The sequence below is a fragment of the Stylophora pistillata genome, chromosome 11 (assembly GCF_964205215.1).
Source record: "Stylophora pistillata chromosome 11, jaStyPist1.2, whole genome shotgun sequence".
Lineage (NCBI taxonomy): Eukaryota > Metazoa > Cnidaria > Anthozoa > Scleractinia > Pocilloporidae > Stylophora > Stylophora pistillata.
Genome location: NC_142529.1, coordinates 18,804,368 through 18,821,024, shown reverse-complemented (window position 1 = coordinate 18,821,024; position 16,657 = coordinate 18,804,368). Strand labels below are relative to the sequence as shown.

Sequence of the window (16,657 nt, the reverse complement as noted above, 5' to 3'; positions counted from 1 at the left end):
AATGGGATTTTAATGACAGATCTCTTAACAACAACAACAACATTTATTTAAACACGATAAAACTTACAGCAGAGCTGATGTGGTCGTGTATTTGATAATCAACCTAATTAACCTAATATGGTCGTGTATATAAAAATTAACCTAATTAATCAGTTAACCTTATTTAAAATCAACCTAATTAACCTAATACGGTGGAGTATTTAAAAATTAACCCAATTAATTAAAAATTAATGAAAATATTATTCATCTATAAATTTAACTAAGCGTATGAGGTTTTGTGTTTTAGAAAATTTATAAATAAGCTTTTGCTTGAGATTGCACGCTTATGAATGTCAAGAGAATTCCATAGAGATGCGGCCTTGTAACAGGTGGAGTTACGAAGAACTTCAGTGTTTGGTTTTGGTAGTAAACAGGTCAATTTCCTACGCAAGTTATAGTTACACTCATATTTCGTAAACAGCTTCATAATGGGAGCGGATAAAAAGTTATAGAAACAGTCATGTGCCAAGACAAGTAATCTATGTTCGTATAAATTTTTAACAGTGTGCCACTTGCATTGGGCTGAGACCAAATCACTAGGTGTGTACCAATCGAGGCCATAGATGGTCTTTGCGGCACGTACATGTATCCTCTCTAGCTCATCAAAGGGCGATTTGCCGCAGGAACTCCATACAATCAACCCATGGGTAACAGATGGTAGAATTACTTTGAAATAAATATCAGCTCTCGCTGTAGTAGGTAAGAAATAAAAGGACTTAAGAAGGTTCAACTTTTGTGAGAAGGACTTAATCAACTCTTTTACGGACTTAATCAGCTCTTCACTTTCTTCAGCTACTTTTCCTCAGAATCAGCAGTATCACTCTTTTTTATATCTGTACCTCTGTTTAAACTGCTGATTCTCTTTTTAAATCTGCTTTGTTTCACGTCAGTTTGTTTTTGTTTCATACATCCTTCCAAGTTTCCAGTTTTTTTAATATTCCCAGTCCCCTCTTTCACTTGTTGGCGGTTGTGTACAGATACAGACATGTGATACCCTTCCACTGAAAGCTCATCAACTCTTACTTCAGTACCAGCGTCTGCTCCTCCAAGTACTTTTCCGCGTGACTTCTTGAAATTAATTTCATTTTTGACGGGTGATTCGTGTAATTTGCTTTTGGTTTTGGGTATGGCTTGTCGTTTTCTATGTACAAGAGTTTGATGTGACCTTTTCTTAATTGTGTTCTTTGCATTTTCAACCCTAGTGACTTTAACCTCTTCAGTTTGCACAGTGGAGTTTGGTACACTAGAAATTTTCTTTGTTGATTGCGGAGAGACACATGAATTTTTCTCCTTTTTGTTATTGATTTTCTCTTTAGGTTTTTCTTTTGCGTCTTTTGATGTTTGTTTTATTGCCTTTTCTTTTCTCTCCTTCAAAGTCTCACCTTTTCTCACTTCCGGTCTACCTATGATATCGTTGGTATAAGGGTACCCTTTCTCAGTATTCTTCTTCGTTTTCTCGCAGTCTGCCTTAACCACTTTCAGTTCCTTCTCCTTGTCCAAATCATACATAATTCTGTCAAGTAGAGCTAATTCTCCTTTGGTTGGAGCAGAATAAAATGTCCACGGTCCAAGATGTCGAAGAACTTTACTTGGAAAATTTGCGGTGTATTTCCTCGGAGGTGGATCATCTGAGAACAAACGGTCATGCACAGTAGCGTCCTCTTTTTTCACCACGGTCAGCGGTGGAAGAAGATTTAACACGTGATCGCGGCGTGAAACTGCACGTGATCGTATGGGGGTTGTCGTTGAAAGTGCCATGAGCGCATATGAGAATAAAGTTTACCGTACGTGAATGGAAAAATGCCTAAAATCAAGAAAATGAAGCGTTGGATTCTTTTTTTCTTCACGTAAAAGTCAGATACCGTTATTTCTTTACTGCTTTATATTAGATTTTCCTTACTTGTGGAAATGAGATGGTTGTTATTTGAAAACTTTATACAGTGCCTTAGGTTAGCCTCAATGAAATTTAAATTTACCACAAGGAATTATTTTTTTGCTTAGGGGCTGAGAGGACCAGATTGGTCAGTTAACAAAACTGACTATTCTTTCAGTCGATTCCATAAATGATTCTTGACTGTAGGATGCATCAGTTATAAATGACAAGTTCAATAAGTTCCTTCGGTTTAGAATCTAAGAGCAAGACAGTTTTTACCAAGGAGATTTGTTAAGGCAATGAAAGAAAGAAATAAACATAATGGAAAAAATTTATTTACCCAACCCAACCGAGCCTTTTTAAAGTAATCATCGACGAAATTCGCTGGTTTAGATGACTTTACCAGAGCGCATTGCTAACTTATGTATTGGGCCAAGGAACTGAAAAGGAGAGAAATTATACCCTCTAACACCATTTTTTTTCGAAAAGTCCCGTTGGCAAGAATATATTTTGATAGACGCATATAGTGAACAATACTATCTTCACAACTGCACTGGCCAAAGAAAACTTGCCAGTGTAGATATGACATCATTGCCAAAACTTTCACAAAATTCGTGACCGTGATTGGTTTATCAGTAGCTTGGTTTGAGCATTTATAGAATAGCGTGCACGACATGCTTGTGGTTAGACAGCGTAATAGGACAGTTCATTTCTCATACTTGTGTAATTGGACAGTAAGTGTCATTAGGACGCACTGTTTTATCGATTACTGGAGTCATTCTCCTTTTTTAATAAAAACTGTTATTTAAAAATATGTTTCATCAAGAAATAAACCGAGCTCTCAGGTTAAACCCTCTTGGTTTGATTAATGGCAATTTTTCCTTTAAAATCATCTCTTAGTTTGGTAACGGGGCTTTTAGTTGTACAATGATTTTGATTATCTCTGTTATAAAACTCAGTACTGATCATACCATTTCAAGGGGGAAAGTTTCTAAAGAAACTGTGCTGCTGCGTCGTGGGAGATATCACAAGATAATTTGGTTTATCAGCTTAGTCAGACAATTTTGACTGCCTGCCACAGAGTTGTTTCATCAAAGCGAATGGGGACGGGCATATGCTCGAAACGTTAGCTTTAGAAACTCTACGGTCATTAATTTATATTATCAACTCAGTTGATGAAACCAAATTATTTTATAAACATATTCGTGATTTTGTCGATTATGAGTAATTAAGATTTAGATTAAAGACCGAATTCAATTCCACTCAGACACATTTCTAATTGGTTATATCGGCCGTCGTCCAATATATTTCGATTATACCCTGTCCAGGCCTACAGTTCCGTAAAACACGAAAAAGACAACGAGGTCTAATATCAGAACAAGTTTCCATTCCTAACTCGGAAAAAGCTTTCGCTGACTCAAACACAAGCATATCATATATAATAATGGGGGGTTTTTACCATAGTTAACACCTGATGATACATTGATTTTAGTAGAATTTTCCGGTTGATTATGACATTAAAAGAGAAATTTCATCATATTCGTGACTTTCAAACGGCATTAAAGACTGTAGCTATACTTCACATAGAGAGAGCTCCTTCTACCTACCGTTTTAAACTTGTGCGTAATATCCTTGACAACAGCTACCTTACGTGTTGCAGTCGCAAAGGGTTTTAGGCAATTTTAGAAAGATAGTGCAGTTAGTGGCTCTTTGCGCAAATTTTGCCATTCATGGTAAGGTAAGAAAAGCCTCCCAAAGGTTATAAACTTTCCTTTTTGCGTGAAGCGTGTGAGAAAAGTTCAGAGCCCCCAAAGGAAATATAAACATCTGGGCTCATTTGACAACAAATAGTGATGCTAGCGACAGGTTTTCCCAAGTGTAAATTTCATTGTGTCAGATAAAGTTCCATTGTGTTTTGTTAAGCTAAGTTAAATAACGCTTCGGCTTAAGGTATTGAAGAGTTCTTTTGTGTTTCCTGATGAGGAATTAGTGGCGGGTAATTTGTGTTGTGTTAATGACGTATTTAAGAATTGTTTTATCACAAGATGAATTTTTAATGTTCAATACATCTTGATTCTTGTTTGTTTGATTATTTTTCTTTCCTGATCTTCTGAGTAAACCCATATACTAGTGAAAACTCGTGTAAAATTCCTCCGAACAAAATCGCGTTATTACGTGAGGTGTTGGGAAATCATCGCACTCGGTAGTTAATTCTTGACTCGAGTGAGCCTTCCTGTGTATTCTTTGTGAATCTCAGAAGACAATAACGAAAAGAAAAGAGAGGTATGACGTCACCCATACCTCTAGAAGTTTTGTGACACGATGGTTCCTTCGCCCGCTAGTAAAGAAAAGTCCTTGAGCAAAGTGAGCCGGCGAGAGATCTGCGAGGGAACAGGCTCATTATTAGTGCCAGGCCACTCGCAGACCTCTCACCAGTTGTTGATGCTCAAGGCTTCAAAGGTATTCGCGGATGAAGAAAAGCTCCTAACATAACAAGAGTTTGTTCGCGGCTTATTTATTTGCTGCACTGCACGCAAGATGATTTCTGTCTTGCGGATTATCTTAACGACAGTTTACTTAATCCTTAGTGCACTCGGTACCGGACAGTTGATTTCTTTAAAATAATAACAGACTTAATCAACTGGGCTAAATCAAGTTTCGACTCTGCACTTGATAAGAAAGGAAAATGAAAAAGAAAAAATCCAGTGCTTAAATTGATTGCCATACAAAATCTAAACCATTAGTTGGGAAGCGAAAGCAAATTTACATTTTTGGAGTAGACATAACATCCTGTTCTCACCATGGTGCACTACTATTTTTTGAATAATGTTAAGAATTTTGATGTTCGTAGATAATCAGTCCAAGTGACTTCGCAAGAAGTGTTCAGCCGATCTGCAAGCAGTGTTTGCGTCAGGAGATCCGCGTAAACCGAAAGTTTTGTAGTACAGTGCGGTTTTGGATTGTATTTTAACCCCTGTTAAATCACTGTCAAACCATCTTGAACTTAGTCCCGAGGAGTCTTGCCGTTTGTAAGTCATAATTCATAACCATCGACTACGAAAACAAAAACGCCATTCGGCGTGAAGATATCTTCTCGTCTAAGCGTACATAAAAACTGGATTGGTATCAATATAGGAAGGGCCTTTTCTAGTGCAGAGGCCTTGTAGAATACGGTAAATGAAGGGCTGTTTTTACAGCTCGCGCTCGTTTGTGGTTCAGGTTTGATAATCAGTGCCGAGGGTGGCCCTTCGACTAAATTTTCACAAGCGACGAAAAAAATAGGGAAAGCCTTTTTAACCGTTATTGAGACTTGTTTTGACGCGGCCAGCATTGTTAGAATTCGTTATTGTAAGCTACAAGTGTCAGGTGATTGGTTTAAAATGCAGATCAGGAGTAATACGATTGCTTTTCGCTTTCCGACTATCTTTCGATCTTTTGATCGATCCGCTTTAAATTGCGGTAGCGTCGATGGAAGGAGGAAGTTGGATGTATTCTTGACTCTTTTACCTTCACAGGGATTTCTTATGGCCTTCCAAGAAACTGTCATAACAACTCTATTGATTTTGGCGTTCTCAAGCACAAATTCAGGTCTGTAATATTTTTTCTTGCGGTAATTCAGGATTTATTTATTAAAATTCAAGTTAGCTGGAAGATAAATTTCGTTTTCTAAGGCCACTTGATACAATCGAAAGATTGAAAAATGAAATTAAATTAGAGACGATATTTTAGCTGTTGAAGATATTTAACCAGCAATCCATTCGTGTTGTCAGAATGCCAGGGGCACCCAAATTCAGGTCTGTAATATTTCAATCATGAAATATTACTCGATAAATTGAACTTTTACGGTTTCCGTGGATTGATAAATGACTGGTTTCAATCATATTTAAAAAATAGAACACAAACAATTCAGATTGGAGAGCATTTATCAACAAAACTTATCTCCCCCTGTGGTGTCCCCCAGGGATCAGTCCTTGGACCTCTTCTATTTTTACTTTACATAAATGACATTCACCTTTGTTCTGATAAACTAAAATTTTATCTCTTTGCGGATGATACTAATATACTTTATGCTGATAAGAATCTTAAGGCGATCGAGCAAACGGTTAATGTAGAGTTAAATAACGTACATGACTGGTTAACTACAAATAGGTTGACATTGAATACAAAAAAAACAAATTTCTTAATTTTTCGTCCTCATCAGAAAAAAATGCATTCTTCTCTACAAATAGGTATTTTAGATTGTGAGACAAACCGAAGAGTTAGTTTAGAGCAAAAAAGTTATATCAAATATCTAGGCGTTTTAATTGATCAAAATTTGTCATGGAAAAACCATGTTGACTCTGTTATCGTAAAAATAAGTAAAACAATAGGGATGATTGCAAAGCTGAGGTACTTCGTTCCCTCTACTATCCTTGTAAATATTTACAATTCATTAATTCTACCTTATATAACTTATGGACTCATTGCCTGGGGCAATGCGTCAAATGCTTATTTAAACAAGATTTTAGTTCTTCAAAAGCGAGTTTTGCGCTTAATCTATTTCACCGATCGAAGAGAGCATGCCATCCCTTTATTTGCCAAAGCAAAAATTCTGCCTGTTACGTTCCTATATTATGAAGCCGTAAGTAAACTATTGTTTGACGTGCACAACCAGAGGGCTCCCATTAATATTTTGAAACTATTTACTAAAACATCTCATATTCATACCTACAATACTCGATCATCCAAATCGCAGCTCTTTAGTACAAAGTACTCTAGACTTAACCTACAAAAAAAGGCTTTCTCGCGTGTTGGTGTCAAAATTTGGAATAAGATACCGAAAGAATTCAAAACGTTATCAAAACATTCCTTTAATAAACAAATTAAAACGTCTTTATTTCAGATACTAGATAATGAAGTTTCTTATCTTGATGTTGAAAAGATCTCCTCTAAACTTAAGGACTGCATAATTAAAACAAATTGATCCGATTGCTTTCAGTACTAATGTATTTGCTTCTATACTTTATTGAACAACTATTGATGTATTTGCCAGCTATGCTTCTTTTTATAATTTAACAATATCTAATTATTTAGTTTTTAATTTTCTTTATATATTGTAAATAATGTTTGTTGATGATTGACCCGCCTCGAATAGCAAATTTGCTATCTGCGGGCCAACATAATCTAAATTATTTTGTAAGAAAAAGAAAATAAAGTGTGTAAGTGTAAGTGTAACAACATTCTCTCGACAAAATCTTTACTAAAATCGGTTTAGACCGTAGGTTTACTTCCGCAATCAATATTGTGAAATGATTAAAATAACTTTGAGCAAACGATATCATATACGTCGATGGGTGCCCCTGGCATTCTGACAACACGAATGGATTGCTGGTTAAATATCTTCAACAGCTAAAATATCGTCTCTAATTTAATTTCATTTTTCAATCTTTCGATTGTATCAAGTGGCCTTAGAAAACGAAATTTATCTTCCAGCTAACTTGAATTTTAATAAATAAATCCTGGATTACCGCAAGAAAAAAGAAAACGATTATATCAAATAGCCTGAAAATGTTTCATAGAGGAATAAAATACCCCGAGTCGACTTCATTAGTATTCGCAAGGTAATTGGGTAATATCAGCTAAGTTATTGTAAATTGGTCACCGTAGAGAGTTCAAAAGCTGACGTTTCGAGCGTTAGCCCTTAGTCATTCGCTCTGACGAAGGGCTAACGCTTGAAACGTCAGCTTTTTAACTCTTTACGGTGGCCAATTTACAATAACTTAGCTGATATTACCCAATTACCTTGTTACCCTCACCGACGCAGCACCACAGTTTCTTTAGAAACTTACCCCCTTTATTCATTAGAATTTGCAATATTGGTTTTTGTGGAGGGGAGGGATGGAGGATTAACGGAGAGAACCGGGAGAAAAACCTTCCACAACCAGCATCAATTTACAAATACCGGAAAGACCCTTGTTTTTGTATTTAGGTTTAAGCTTTAAGCGAGAAATTAAAGGAAGATATACCATGATTGCTCTCAATGTCAATGTATTCAAGCAGTGCTATCATTGAAACAGAAAAAGGGCGCCAAAAGGAGTAACGAAAAACAAATTCAAGGGGGGCGCTAATCAGAGAGGGGACGCTTATTGGAAAGAGAGCGCCAAATCAAATCATTATGGTAACTACGCACTTAGGAATCGAAACTTGACCAAAGCCATGGAAGGTGAGCGTTGGCTCTGCTCCAAAAAAGAGTTAGTCCTGAAGAGAGCTGAAATGTGAGACAAAGCGAAATCATTTGCCTCAACGGGTCCAAATTGTCGGTGGGCGAATAAAACTAATTTAGAATGTAGTGACAAGAGAATATCAACTGATGTTCTCTTGGAAGTGAATGTAATCATGCGAGCCCTTCCCGCGATTATTACATCATTGTTATTGAGGTAAGAAAATGAAAAACCCTTACGAAGCAGATCCTTTATAGTGATTTGGCCCGAAGCAAAATTTAGCTACGTAATGACCCAAGCTCTCTCTGGGACAAGCTACGATTTTATTTAACCGACAAATCTCGCTTAAGAGGTTTTTTTTTTACAAAATGCAACTAGTTTTAGAGCAACTATTAGTAGATGACTTTTTTCCCAATTCTAATGATCCAGGAGCAACCCTACCGAATGTTTATGTAACTCGTCACGGGATTGACTCTGAGACTTGTGGTAGCAGAAGTCAGCCATGCAAGTCCATTGTTCAAGCGATTGAAAGGGTTAGTTTTGGTGGATTCATCTATCTAGACGGGCAAGGAACCACAGAACATCCTTATGACTGTTCCAGCTGCAATACATCAGTGGCTTGTCATCATGGTATTCATGTTACCAAGAGCCTGACCATCAAAGGGACATTCTTTCCACACGTTTTCTGCGTCAAAGGATTTCATTTCCAGTGGACGGTTGATGAGCAACAAACCTTGACGTTTGAGCTTTCAGGAATCCATTTTTGGCAGACTCCATTTACATGTAAGGATTGCAGTAGCATCGTGATCCATAACTGTTCTTTCCGCAATACTGCACGAAATTTTATAATTGAAACACAGAATATATCCTACGTTCAATTAGTTGTTCAAGGCGACTCAGTATTTCACAATAATTCTCAATGCTTCGAGCTCTTGTTGTTCGACAGCGGTGGAAAACAAAATCGTTTCCTTGAAGTTAACATCACTAACACAAACTTTGAAGAAAATGGACTTTATGGACAGAAAGATAAAAGAGGAGGTATGAAGATAATGTCCGTTGCAAAAATGGTGCTCAATCCGGTATATATTTCTATCTTTTGCAGAAAAACTAAGTTTTTCAGTAATCGAGGTCCTTTTATCAGTGTCAACGTTCCAACTGCGGTAACGAACGAGACTTACAGAGATGTAGAACTTCGTTACAACGGCTTTCATCCCAAAGACTTTTTTCTAAATCTAGAGCCAGAGGTTCCTCCGCATGAGCGCAGCTTGTTCTTTTCACTGTCGTGGGAGACAAGAGCTAAGTTCATCGGGTTAAATTGCCTTGATAACAAGAATGTGCTTTGCATTCAAGTTGTGTCTCCCATTGCTGATATAGACATACAAGATTCCCAGTTTCGCTACCTGCAGGCAACGAGGTGCAAAGGTTCAAGCCTATCGCTAGCGGCTTATATAAACGCATCTTTGAGAATAACGAACTCCTTCTTTTATAAAAATACAGCATACACAGGAGGATCGCTTTTTGTCAAGGCCCCCAAAGATTTCCTGAAAATTGACCTCGCTAACGTTACATTTTCTCGTTGCAGAGCAAAGATAGGATGCGTAATATTCATTGGAACTACTAAAATTCGTAACCAATCTGATGCACACAATTTATTCCTTAACTTTAGAAATGTAACTGTTGAACGGTGGAAGGGGTTGAACCACAAATGTGTGGCAGTTGAAGTCTTGCTTAAAAATGGAAACATTGACATAGAGCGGTCCACGTTTAAAAGGAAGACAAGAACAACTGTGGCTGGTGCTTTGCGAGTGATTACCACGTACGGTAAGACTAATGTGACAATTTCGAAATGCATTTTTGAGGACATTGCTGTGATAGCAAGACAAGGAACCTTTCTTCAAATACTAGCCGGGAGTGGTAATGCCGGCATGGCAATGATTTCGGACAGCTTGATAGTCAGCAATTTAAGAAAAAAGAAAGCCCTAATGATAAGTCCCAAATACCGCATCAAGTTGGTGAATGTCACGTTAAACTCTTTTAAAATCGGATTGCACATAGAATCATCAACTCCAAAAAACTGCTCATTTCCGATTGATATCATCATTGAAAACTGTTCTTTTCTCGACAACATTTATGATGCGATATTCGTTTTATTTGATCCTACATCAGTCAAGTTACTCATCGGAAACACTCACTTTATCAGTAGTAACGATACCGTACAAATATACCAAAGTAAGAAGAACTATGCAATTCACCTTAATATTCCACCACTCAAAAACATTATGTCCTCAAAGGCAGTCGTAGAACTTGAAAATAACATTTTCCACTTTAGACCACCCAGTTATTTCTCTCTTCTGTTTGAGGGGAAGAAAAATGTGACAATAAGGCGCTCGCACTTTCGTAATTGCATCAGTGCTCATGGACGTCAATGGATCAAAAAAGATTCAGGATACCTTTATCAGAAAGTAACTGGCGCAATTTCTGTCTTGTTAAGTCCAGATAAACCTCAGCGTTTGGGCTGCGTGAATTCAAATAGTAGTCAGGAAGTACATCCTTCATGGAACTACAGCAGTAGGGTGCTGTTTGAGGATACAATCTTTGAAGAAAACTTTGGAGTGGCAGTTGGTGCTGTCTACATCAGTAATGGTTTCACGATATTCCGAAGATGTATCTTTCGTGACAATTTTGGCGTTCAACAGGCTGGACATGTCTACAGTACGTATGGAACTGGTAGAATAGATTTTTTGGATTGCCTATTTTTCCGAACAAAGCAAGACGTGACCATAAGCAACGTGACCACATCAAAGACAGGCACATTCATTTATTCTGAAAGCGCAGGTCCACTAAAGCTTGTAAACACATCTATGATCTCACTCATCGCAAATAGGAGCACTTACCCAATTCTTGATATCTCTAGTGGAGGATTTGTTGATATGGACGAAAACTGTGAAATAAAATGCAGCGAAGGACAAAATCTTCTTTTAGAAAATAATACACATTTTCTTTACACGGAAAAAAATAAGCGCTCATGCGTACTGAACGTCACTGTTTTGAAATATTCTTGCCGATCCTGCCCTCCTGGTTATTACGGCCTAAAGAAGGGGATGTCGCGAGGATTAGCTGTGACATCTTTTGTTCATTGTCTGCCATGTCCATTTGGGGCTATCTGTATTGAAAACAATATTGCCGCAAAGCCCAATTTTTGGGGTTATCAAACGTCTGGACATCCTCAGTCGCTGGAGTTTTTAGCCTGTCCGGAAGATTACTGTCCTTCAACTACTACAAAATATTACAACAGTTGCCAGGGGAACAGGAACGGCACCCTATGTGGACAATGTGCAAAAGGTTTCACTGAAACTCTTTTCTCGACCGAATGCCGCAATTCAACAGAATGCAGCCACTTCACTGTGTGGATCGTAACAATGGTGCTAACAATCGCACTAGCGCTCTACCTTTTGAAGAAGCCTCCGATACTTATTATCCTTAGGAACCAAATATTTTGGTTCATCAACACAGTGCAAAATCAGGCAGAAGACAACTCAGAACCCATCGCTGATGGTGAACATTCCGACAGCGGCTATCTAAAAATAACATTTTATTTCTATCAAGCGGCTGAGACTGTAATGGTTGGTTCGATGCATGAACTTGTTGGAAAGGTACCTTTCCTTCACTTTGTAATTTCTTCCTATAACTTCCATGTTCAATCGGTCAATGAAAGCCTTGGCTGTCCAATAGCAGGACTCTCCGCAGTAACTAAAGAGCTTCTTCTCTCTGGTACAGTCCTTTTGACAATGGCGGACCTTGCTGTCATTTATGGCGTGCATTTTGTTGTTAATGTATTTACGGGCAAGAGAAAACCATACCTTATTCATTATATGGCCGTTGTCGTGGAGGTACTTTTGCTTGGATATGAAAGGCTGGCAGAAACAGCCTTAGAGCTAATGAACTGTGTATCCATCGGATCTGGAAAGTGGTTGTTCATCGATGCCAATGTCCCTTGCATGCAATGGTGGCAATATCTCCTCCTTGCTTACATCGCTGTATTTGTAATTCCCTTCATCATTGTCCTTTACTATGGATCCTACCAGCTCTACAAATCTTCCATAACAGGAGCTGAGTTTATAGCAGCCTGCATGATCCCCCTGCCATTTCTTATCTATTGGTTTATGAAGAAAATACTGAAAAGGATAAGACAAGAGTCAACCAGCAGCGTGCTAGTCGTCAACCATGATGTTTTGGAGATACTCCATGGTCCTTTTCGACCCCCAAGTGGTGATGACGAAGGAACGCTGTATTGGGAGAGTGTGCTAATTGGCCGAAGGTTCATCCTGCTCGTGTTTAAAGTGTTCATTGCAGATATGATGCTGCGTATGGTTTCCATGGCTACAGCTTGCCTACTGATAACACTTCACCACAATTCAAGGAAACCTTATCGCAGTCCTCTGGCTAATAAGGCTGAGACTTGTTCTCTCGCAGCTTTATCTGTGATGTCTATCATCAATTTGGCCAAGGCAACCCTGATTTCGTTCGGCATTACCATCAGCGGACCAACTGCATTCTTTATGGAGGGTTTGGAATGGCTAGAGGTTGGCTTCTTGGCATTTGCTCCAGCGTTGGTGTCCCTTTTGGTCGCATTCGCTGTTTTGTCTCAGCTGGTAAGGCTGTTGCGTTTCTTTGCCAGTCGATTTCTTCGTTGCTTCTTGTTGCTTTGTTCCTGTCCTTTGGATATGGACCAAGAACGAAGACCTCTTCTACATTTTGCTGAACAGCACTGACATCGAGGATATTAACAGGATATTGCGAAATTTGTCTCCAAAAGTTTAAGTTAACTATGTTTAGTTTTTAGTTTTATGTGCTCCAGTTTGCAAGGTTAAAAATTAGTCAAAACCATTTTATTGGCTTTACTTCGGATGATATGATCCTATTCACAATTTTCAATTCGTTTATTAATAATTTGAATGAACTAATGCTTTATTTTGATGTGCTGGTCAAAAGATTTTTGTTTACAGATCTAGTGAGATTTTTTTGCAGTTTTTCAGCTCTATTGAATGTTGGCTAAGGCGTTGCTGCGCTTGGTTTGTGGCCCTTCGATTTCGATCCAATTTTTTCCTAGTCTGGCCCTCGCTTTGTAAGAATGTTTAAAAAGTCTATTCTCCAACATGCAAAAAGTACAAAAAAATAATCAACTTAATAAAGTTGATCAAAATCCAGTCAGACTTGGTATATTGAAAAGCTTACACAGTCACCTCAGCAATTAATTTATTTATAGTCGGGTTTTACGTTAACTGACAATCCGTTAAACTAAAAAGCGATGTTAAATACCCATAATAAACTAAATGAAACTTAGCGGTTTAGACTATGCACGAGTCAATGCATTCGCTCGATATTTTCCATATCTATCAACAATAGGAAGCAAAGTTCGTTGAATAACGCTATATAATATGTATGGGTTAGAATAATAATTGTTTCAGCGACGTGAAAATCTAACAATTTTCGCACAAGTGTCTGAAATTCTTTCCGTTTGCTTGTCCTTATTTTGTTTGCTTTTTTTGTCATTGTCGATAAAGAGAAAACAACTCTATCGTTGCAACACACCTTTCATGTCATTGCTTCCGTGCCAATAAAGAGGAAAAGACTTAAAGTTATCTGAGAACTAAACCGAGAATTTATTGATTTCAATTTAACACTAGCGTGCACTTGAGCTTTATAGCCCAGATCCCCGAAGCTGCCCTAGGACTCACAGATATAAGGTTTTGATGTAATATTTCCGCCAGCCCCATTCTTCACGCGCTATACTTCATCTTGAAGAAACTTTGTTTTACAGGCAATTGTATATATTGACAACGACAAAATACTTCTCCCTTACGTTCTTACAAGTATTGAGTTTTAAAGCATCAATCTATCAAGGGAGGCAAAGATAGTATGCCTTAGATGAGTCTAAGTAGCTTGAGCCAGGCTCACGGTTAACTTGGGCACGAACCAAAAGGCAAGCGCGCGCAAAAAACAGTGCGGTTAGGCCGTTTTGTTCACTGCAACCGCCGTTTCCCACCTTTTGCCCGATCTTTCGCACGTCTCCAATGACTGACCGCAAAGAATATGTTCAATTTAAACTTTCTCGCATTTTAAATCAATCATCGGGGGAGTCTGGTTACCTAAGTATCCAGGGTCTCTCTCACTCGAATAGGATAACTTAAATTGTGCCGTTTGTTGTTTAAATAATTTACAATTTTATGAGAAAATTAATTACTTTACGAGGCAATTCCTTATTAAATTGCACGCAAAAACCGATAGCGCACGAGTCGCGAAGCGATGAGCGCGATATCGGTTTACAAGTGCAATTTAACACAGAATTTTACGAGTCAAGTGATTAATTTTTTTTGAATCGCATAATTGAGAAAAAAAGGAGAAAAAAAAAACAAAAACAAAACATTATTACTTATAGTTGTTATGTATACGTAGATGCGAAAGAATATCACTTAACCTCGTTTTCAACTCGCAATTCCACACCGAATAATTCGCTTGGTTATAACCAATCAGAATGCGAGATTTTATTAAATGATGCGATTCTACGGTAAATTGATTATCTCATGGAGAGAAAAATCGGGCATATCAGTGTCCCAATAACCCACCCCTCTCTCCCTTCTCGTCGGTGTATGAAATATATTAACGAGCTAGTTCAGCTCAGACATATGATAAAATATATTTTTTTTTATTATCACATTTGTCACGGTGGTAACATTTCTTTAGTCTTGACTATCTCTCAGGTTTTGTTTAATGCTTTGCTTACTGACATGAACTAAGAACAATAATGAAGAGTCTATCGGTGGATCGAGAGCGTGTTACAAGGAAGACTTCCGTAAAGGAAAAGAGAACAAAATTATTGTAAAATGATGACATGTTGCTTTCCAATATCAGTAACCAGCAAGTTACCATGTTTTGAAATTGCCAAACCCCAGGGTGATTGGATTTCTTGATAAAAGGAACTGAGAAATTCACCATCCTGGGTAAACATTTGCAGTCTATTGCTGCGGTTGTCACAGACGATCAGGTTATCAAAAGTGTCAACAACAAGGCCGCAAGGATAATCCATCATTCCTTCACCAGACCCCTCGCAGCCAATATTGAAGAGAAATTCACCCTCCTCATTGAAAACTTTGATACAGTTAGCGATGTGATACGACACAAAGAACTTGTCGCGATGATAAAAAACACAAGCGGGGCTATCGTCGCAATCCGGAGCACTAAAGGAGTGTAGTAATTGTGCACCGTCCTGGGAAAGGACCTTGATTTTGCGGTCAGCTTTATCACACACGATCACGTGACCAGCATCATTATCATTTCTGACAAAAACAGTCGAAGGACGAATCACGCGCTCACTAAACTTTCGAATAAACTGACCATCATCAGTGATTAGAGACATTTGAGTTGAACCCTCAATGCTATGAATGACTACCATATCACCACTCCTTAAGAATGCTACAGACAAAGGATGATTTATCGTCACAGCTTCACCAGTTGGCGATTTCAGCTCGCCTCCCATCGTCCTGAGGTATTTCAAATTCTCATCAAAAACGTGAAGTCGGTTATTTAATGTATCTACCACGGCAATGTCTCCTGACAATTTATTCTGTACAATACTGCGTGGCCCATTAAATTCTCCTTCTCCACTTCCGCGTGACCCACACGACTTAATCACTTTATACTGATGTGGCTTCACGTTCACTCTCCAGGGACTACCGATCAGTGGCCATCCATTAATCTCGATCGTAACGTTGTGTCGCCCAGCGCTCTTTGGTTTGTAATGTACTGAGTAGTTACCATCTTTTAAGTCTATGGTTTCTGCTTTTACTTCCCACGTTGGAGATCTGATAATGACGGTCACGTGTTCTTGTTCGTTGTAAATCTGTTTTCCTTCTGAATCTCGTGTAGTTATCGTGAAGTTAGCTTCAGCGCCCTGTTCACCTTCTTTTAAACCGTTTCCTTCAGCTTGTGACTTCGAGTGGTCAATAATTTCTAAGTAAACAAACGGACAGTCAAAAACAAACAAAGAAAAAAATAAGAGATATGAAAGCAAATTGACTAAAGGCTAAGGCAATTTTCGCTTAGAAAATTTCTCAACAGGTTGCTTACAAAATATCGGCTGCTGAAGTTTGACCCTTCCCTCTTTATGTACACTAGATGAAACGATGTACACTTTATGTACACTAGATGAAAGGGTGTCTCAGACGCATGTCAGTAGCACATAGCTTTAACTGTAAAATCTATGTCAAATGCATGCAAATGCATGTAAATGCATGCGAATGCATGCAAATGCATTCAAATGCATGTCATGAGCACAAGCTTAGACTGTAACCAAAAAGGGAAGTATTAACAAGTTGAGGTCTTTTACTAGTTTGCATCTGGTCAATTGAGCTCCTCTAAATGCATATCAAGAATCAGTTTTGAACGTTCTTTACCCATAGGTACCAAATTTGATTTTAAGACCCAAATGATGACATAGTTATGCTCGACATCATAACGCTTCGGTAAGTTTGGTAACGCCCATCAC

At 38.2% G+C, this 16,657-nt stretch overlaps 3 protein-coding genes across 5 annotated transcripts in view; 1 reads left to right on the top strand and 2 right to left on the bottom strand.

The window, feature by feature from the left end:
- Positions 1–29: 29 nt before the first annotated feature.
- On the bottom strand, positions 30–3,744 carry LOC111337836 (uncharacterized). Its single transcript, XM_088738989.1, has 2 exons — positions 3,520–3,744; positions 30–1,843 (listed from the first exon to the last, which is right to left on the bottom strand). Exon 2 carries the CDS (start codon positions 1,795–1,797, stop codon positions 832–834), a length of 966 nt encoding a protein of 321 aa, XP_088595115.1. The 5' UTR covers positions 1,798–1,843; positions 3,520–3,744; the 3' UTR covers positions 30–831.
- A 643-nt stretch (positions 3,745–4,387) lies between these two features.
- Positions 4,388–13,754, top strand: LOC111337841 (uncharacterized). 2 transcript variants are annotated; one of them, XM_022944210.2, is made up of 3 exons: positions 4,388–4,941; positions 5,428–5,500; positions 8,542–13,754. In XM_022944210.2, the coding sequence occupies exons 2-3, from the start codon at positions 5,437–5,439 to the stop codon at positions 12,882–12,884; spliced, it is 4,407 nt and encodes a 1,468-aa protein (XP_022799945.2). In that variant the 5' UTR covers positions 4,388–4,941; positions 5,428–5,436; the 3' UTR covers positions 12,885–13,754. The 2 variants fall into 2 exon arrangements, with proteins under 2 accessions (XP_022799945.2, XP_088594622.1); XM_088738496.1 differs by having other exon boundaries at positions 4,388–5,500.
- A 1,043-nt stretch (positions 13,755–14,797) lies between these two features.
- Positions 14,798–16,657, bottom strand: part of LOC111337842 (uncharacterized) — a 13,134-nt gene continuing 11,274 nt past the window's right edge. For both annotated transcript variants that reach the window (XM_088738498.1, XM_088738497.1), the window contains exon 6: positions 14,798–16,122. In XM_088738498.1, the coding sequence (XP_088594624.1) occupies positions 14,987–16,122 (1,136 nt within the window). In that variant the 3' untranslated portion in view covers positions 14,798–14,986. The remainder of the gene's footprint in view (positions 16,123–16,657) is intronic.

Coding starts and splice junctions, on each gene's coding strand:
- LOC111337836 (XM_088738989.1), bottom strand. CDS start 1,797: ATGGCACTTTCAACGACAACCCCCATACGATCACGTGCAGTTTCACGC.
- LOC111337841 (XM_088738496.1), top strand. CDS start 5,293: ATGCAGATCAGGAGTAATACGATTGCTTTTCGCTTTCCGACTATCTTT. Junction 5,501..8,541: donor GTTCTCAAGCACAAATTCAG/GTCTGTAATATT, acceptor CTAATGATCCAG/GAGCAACCCTACCGAATGTT.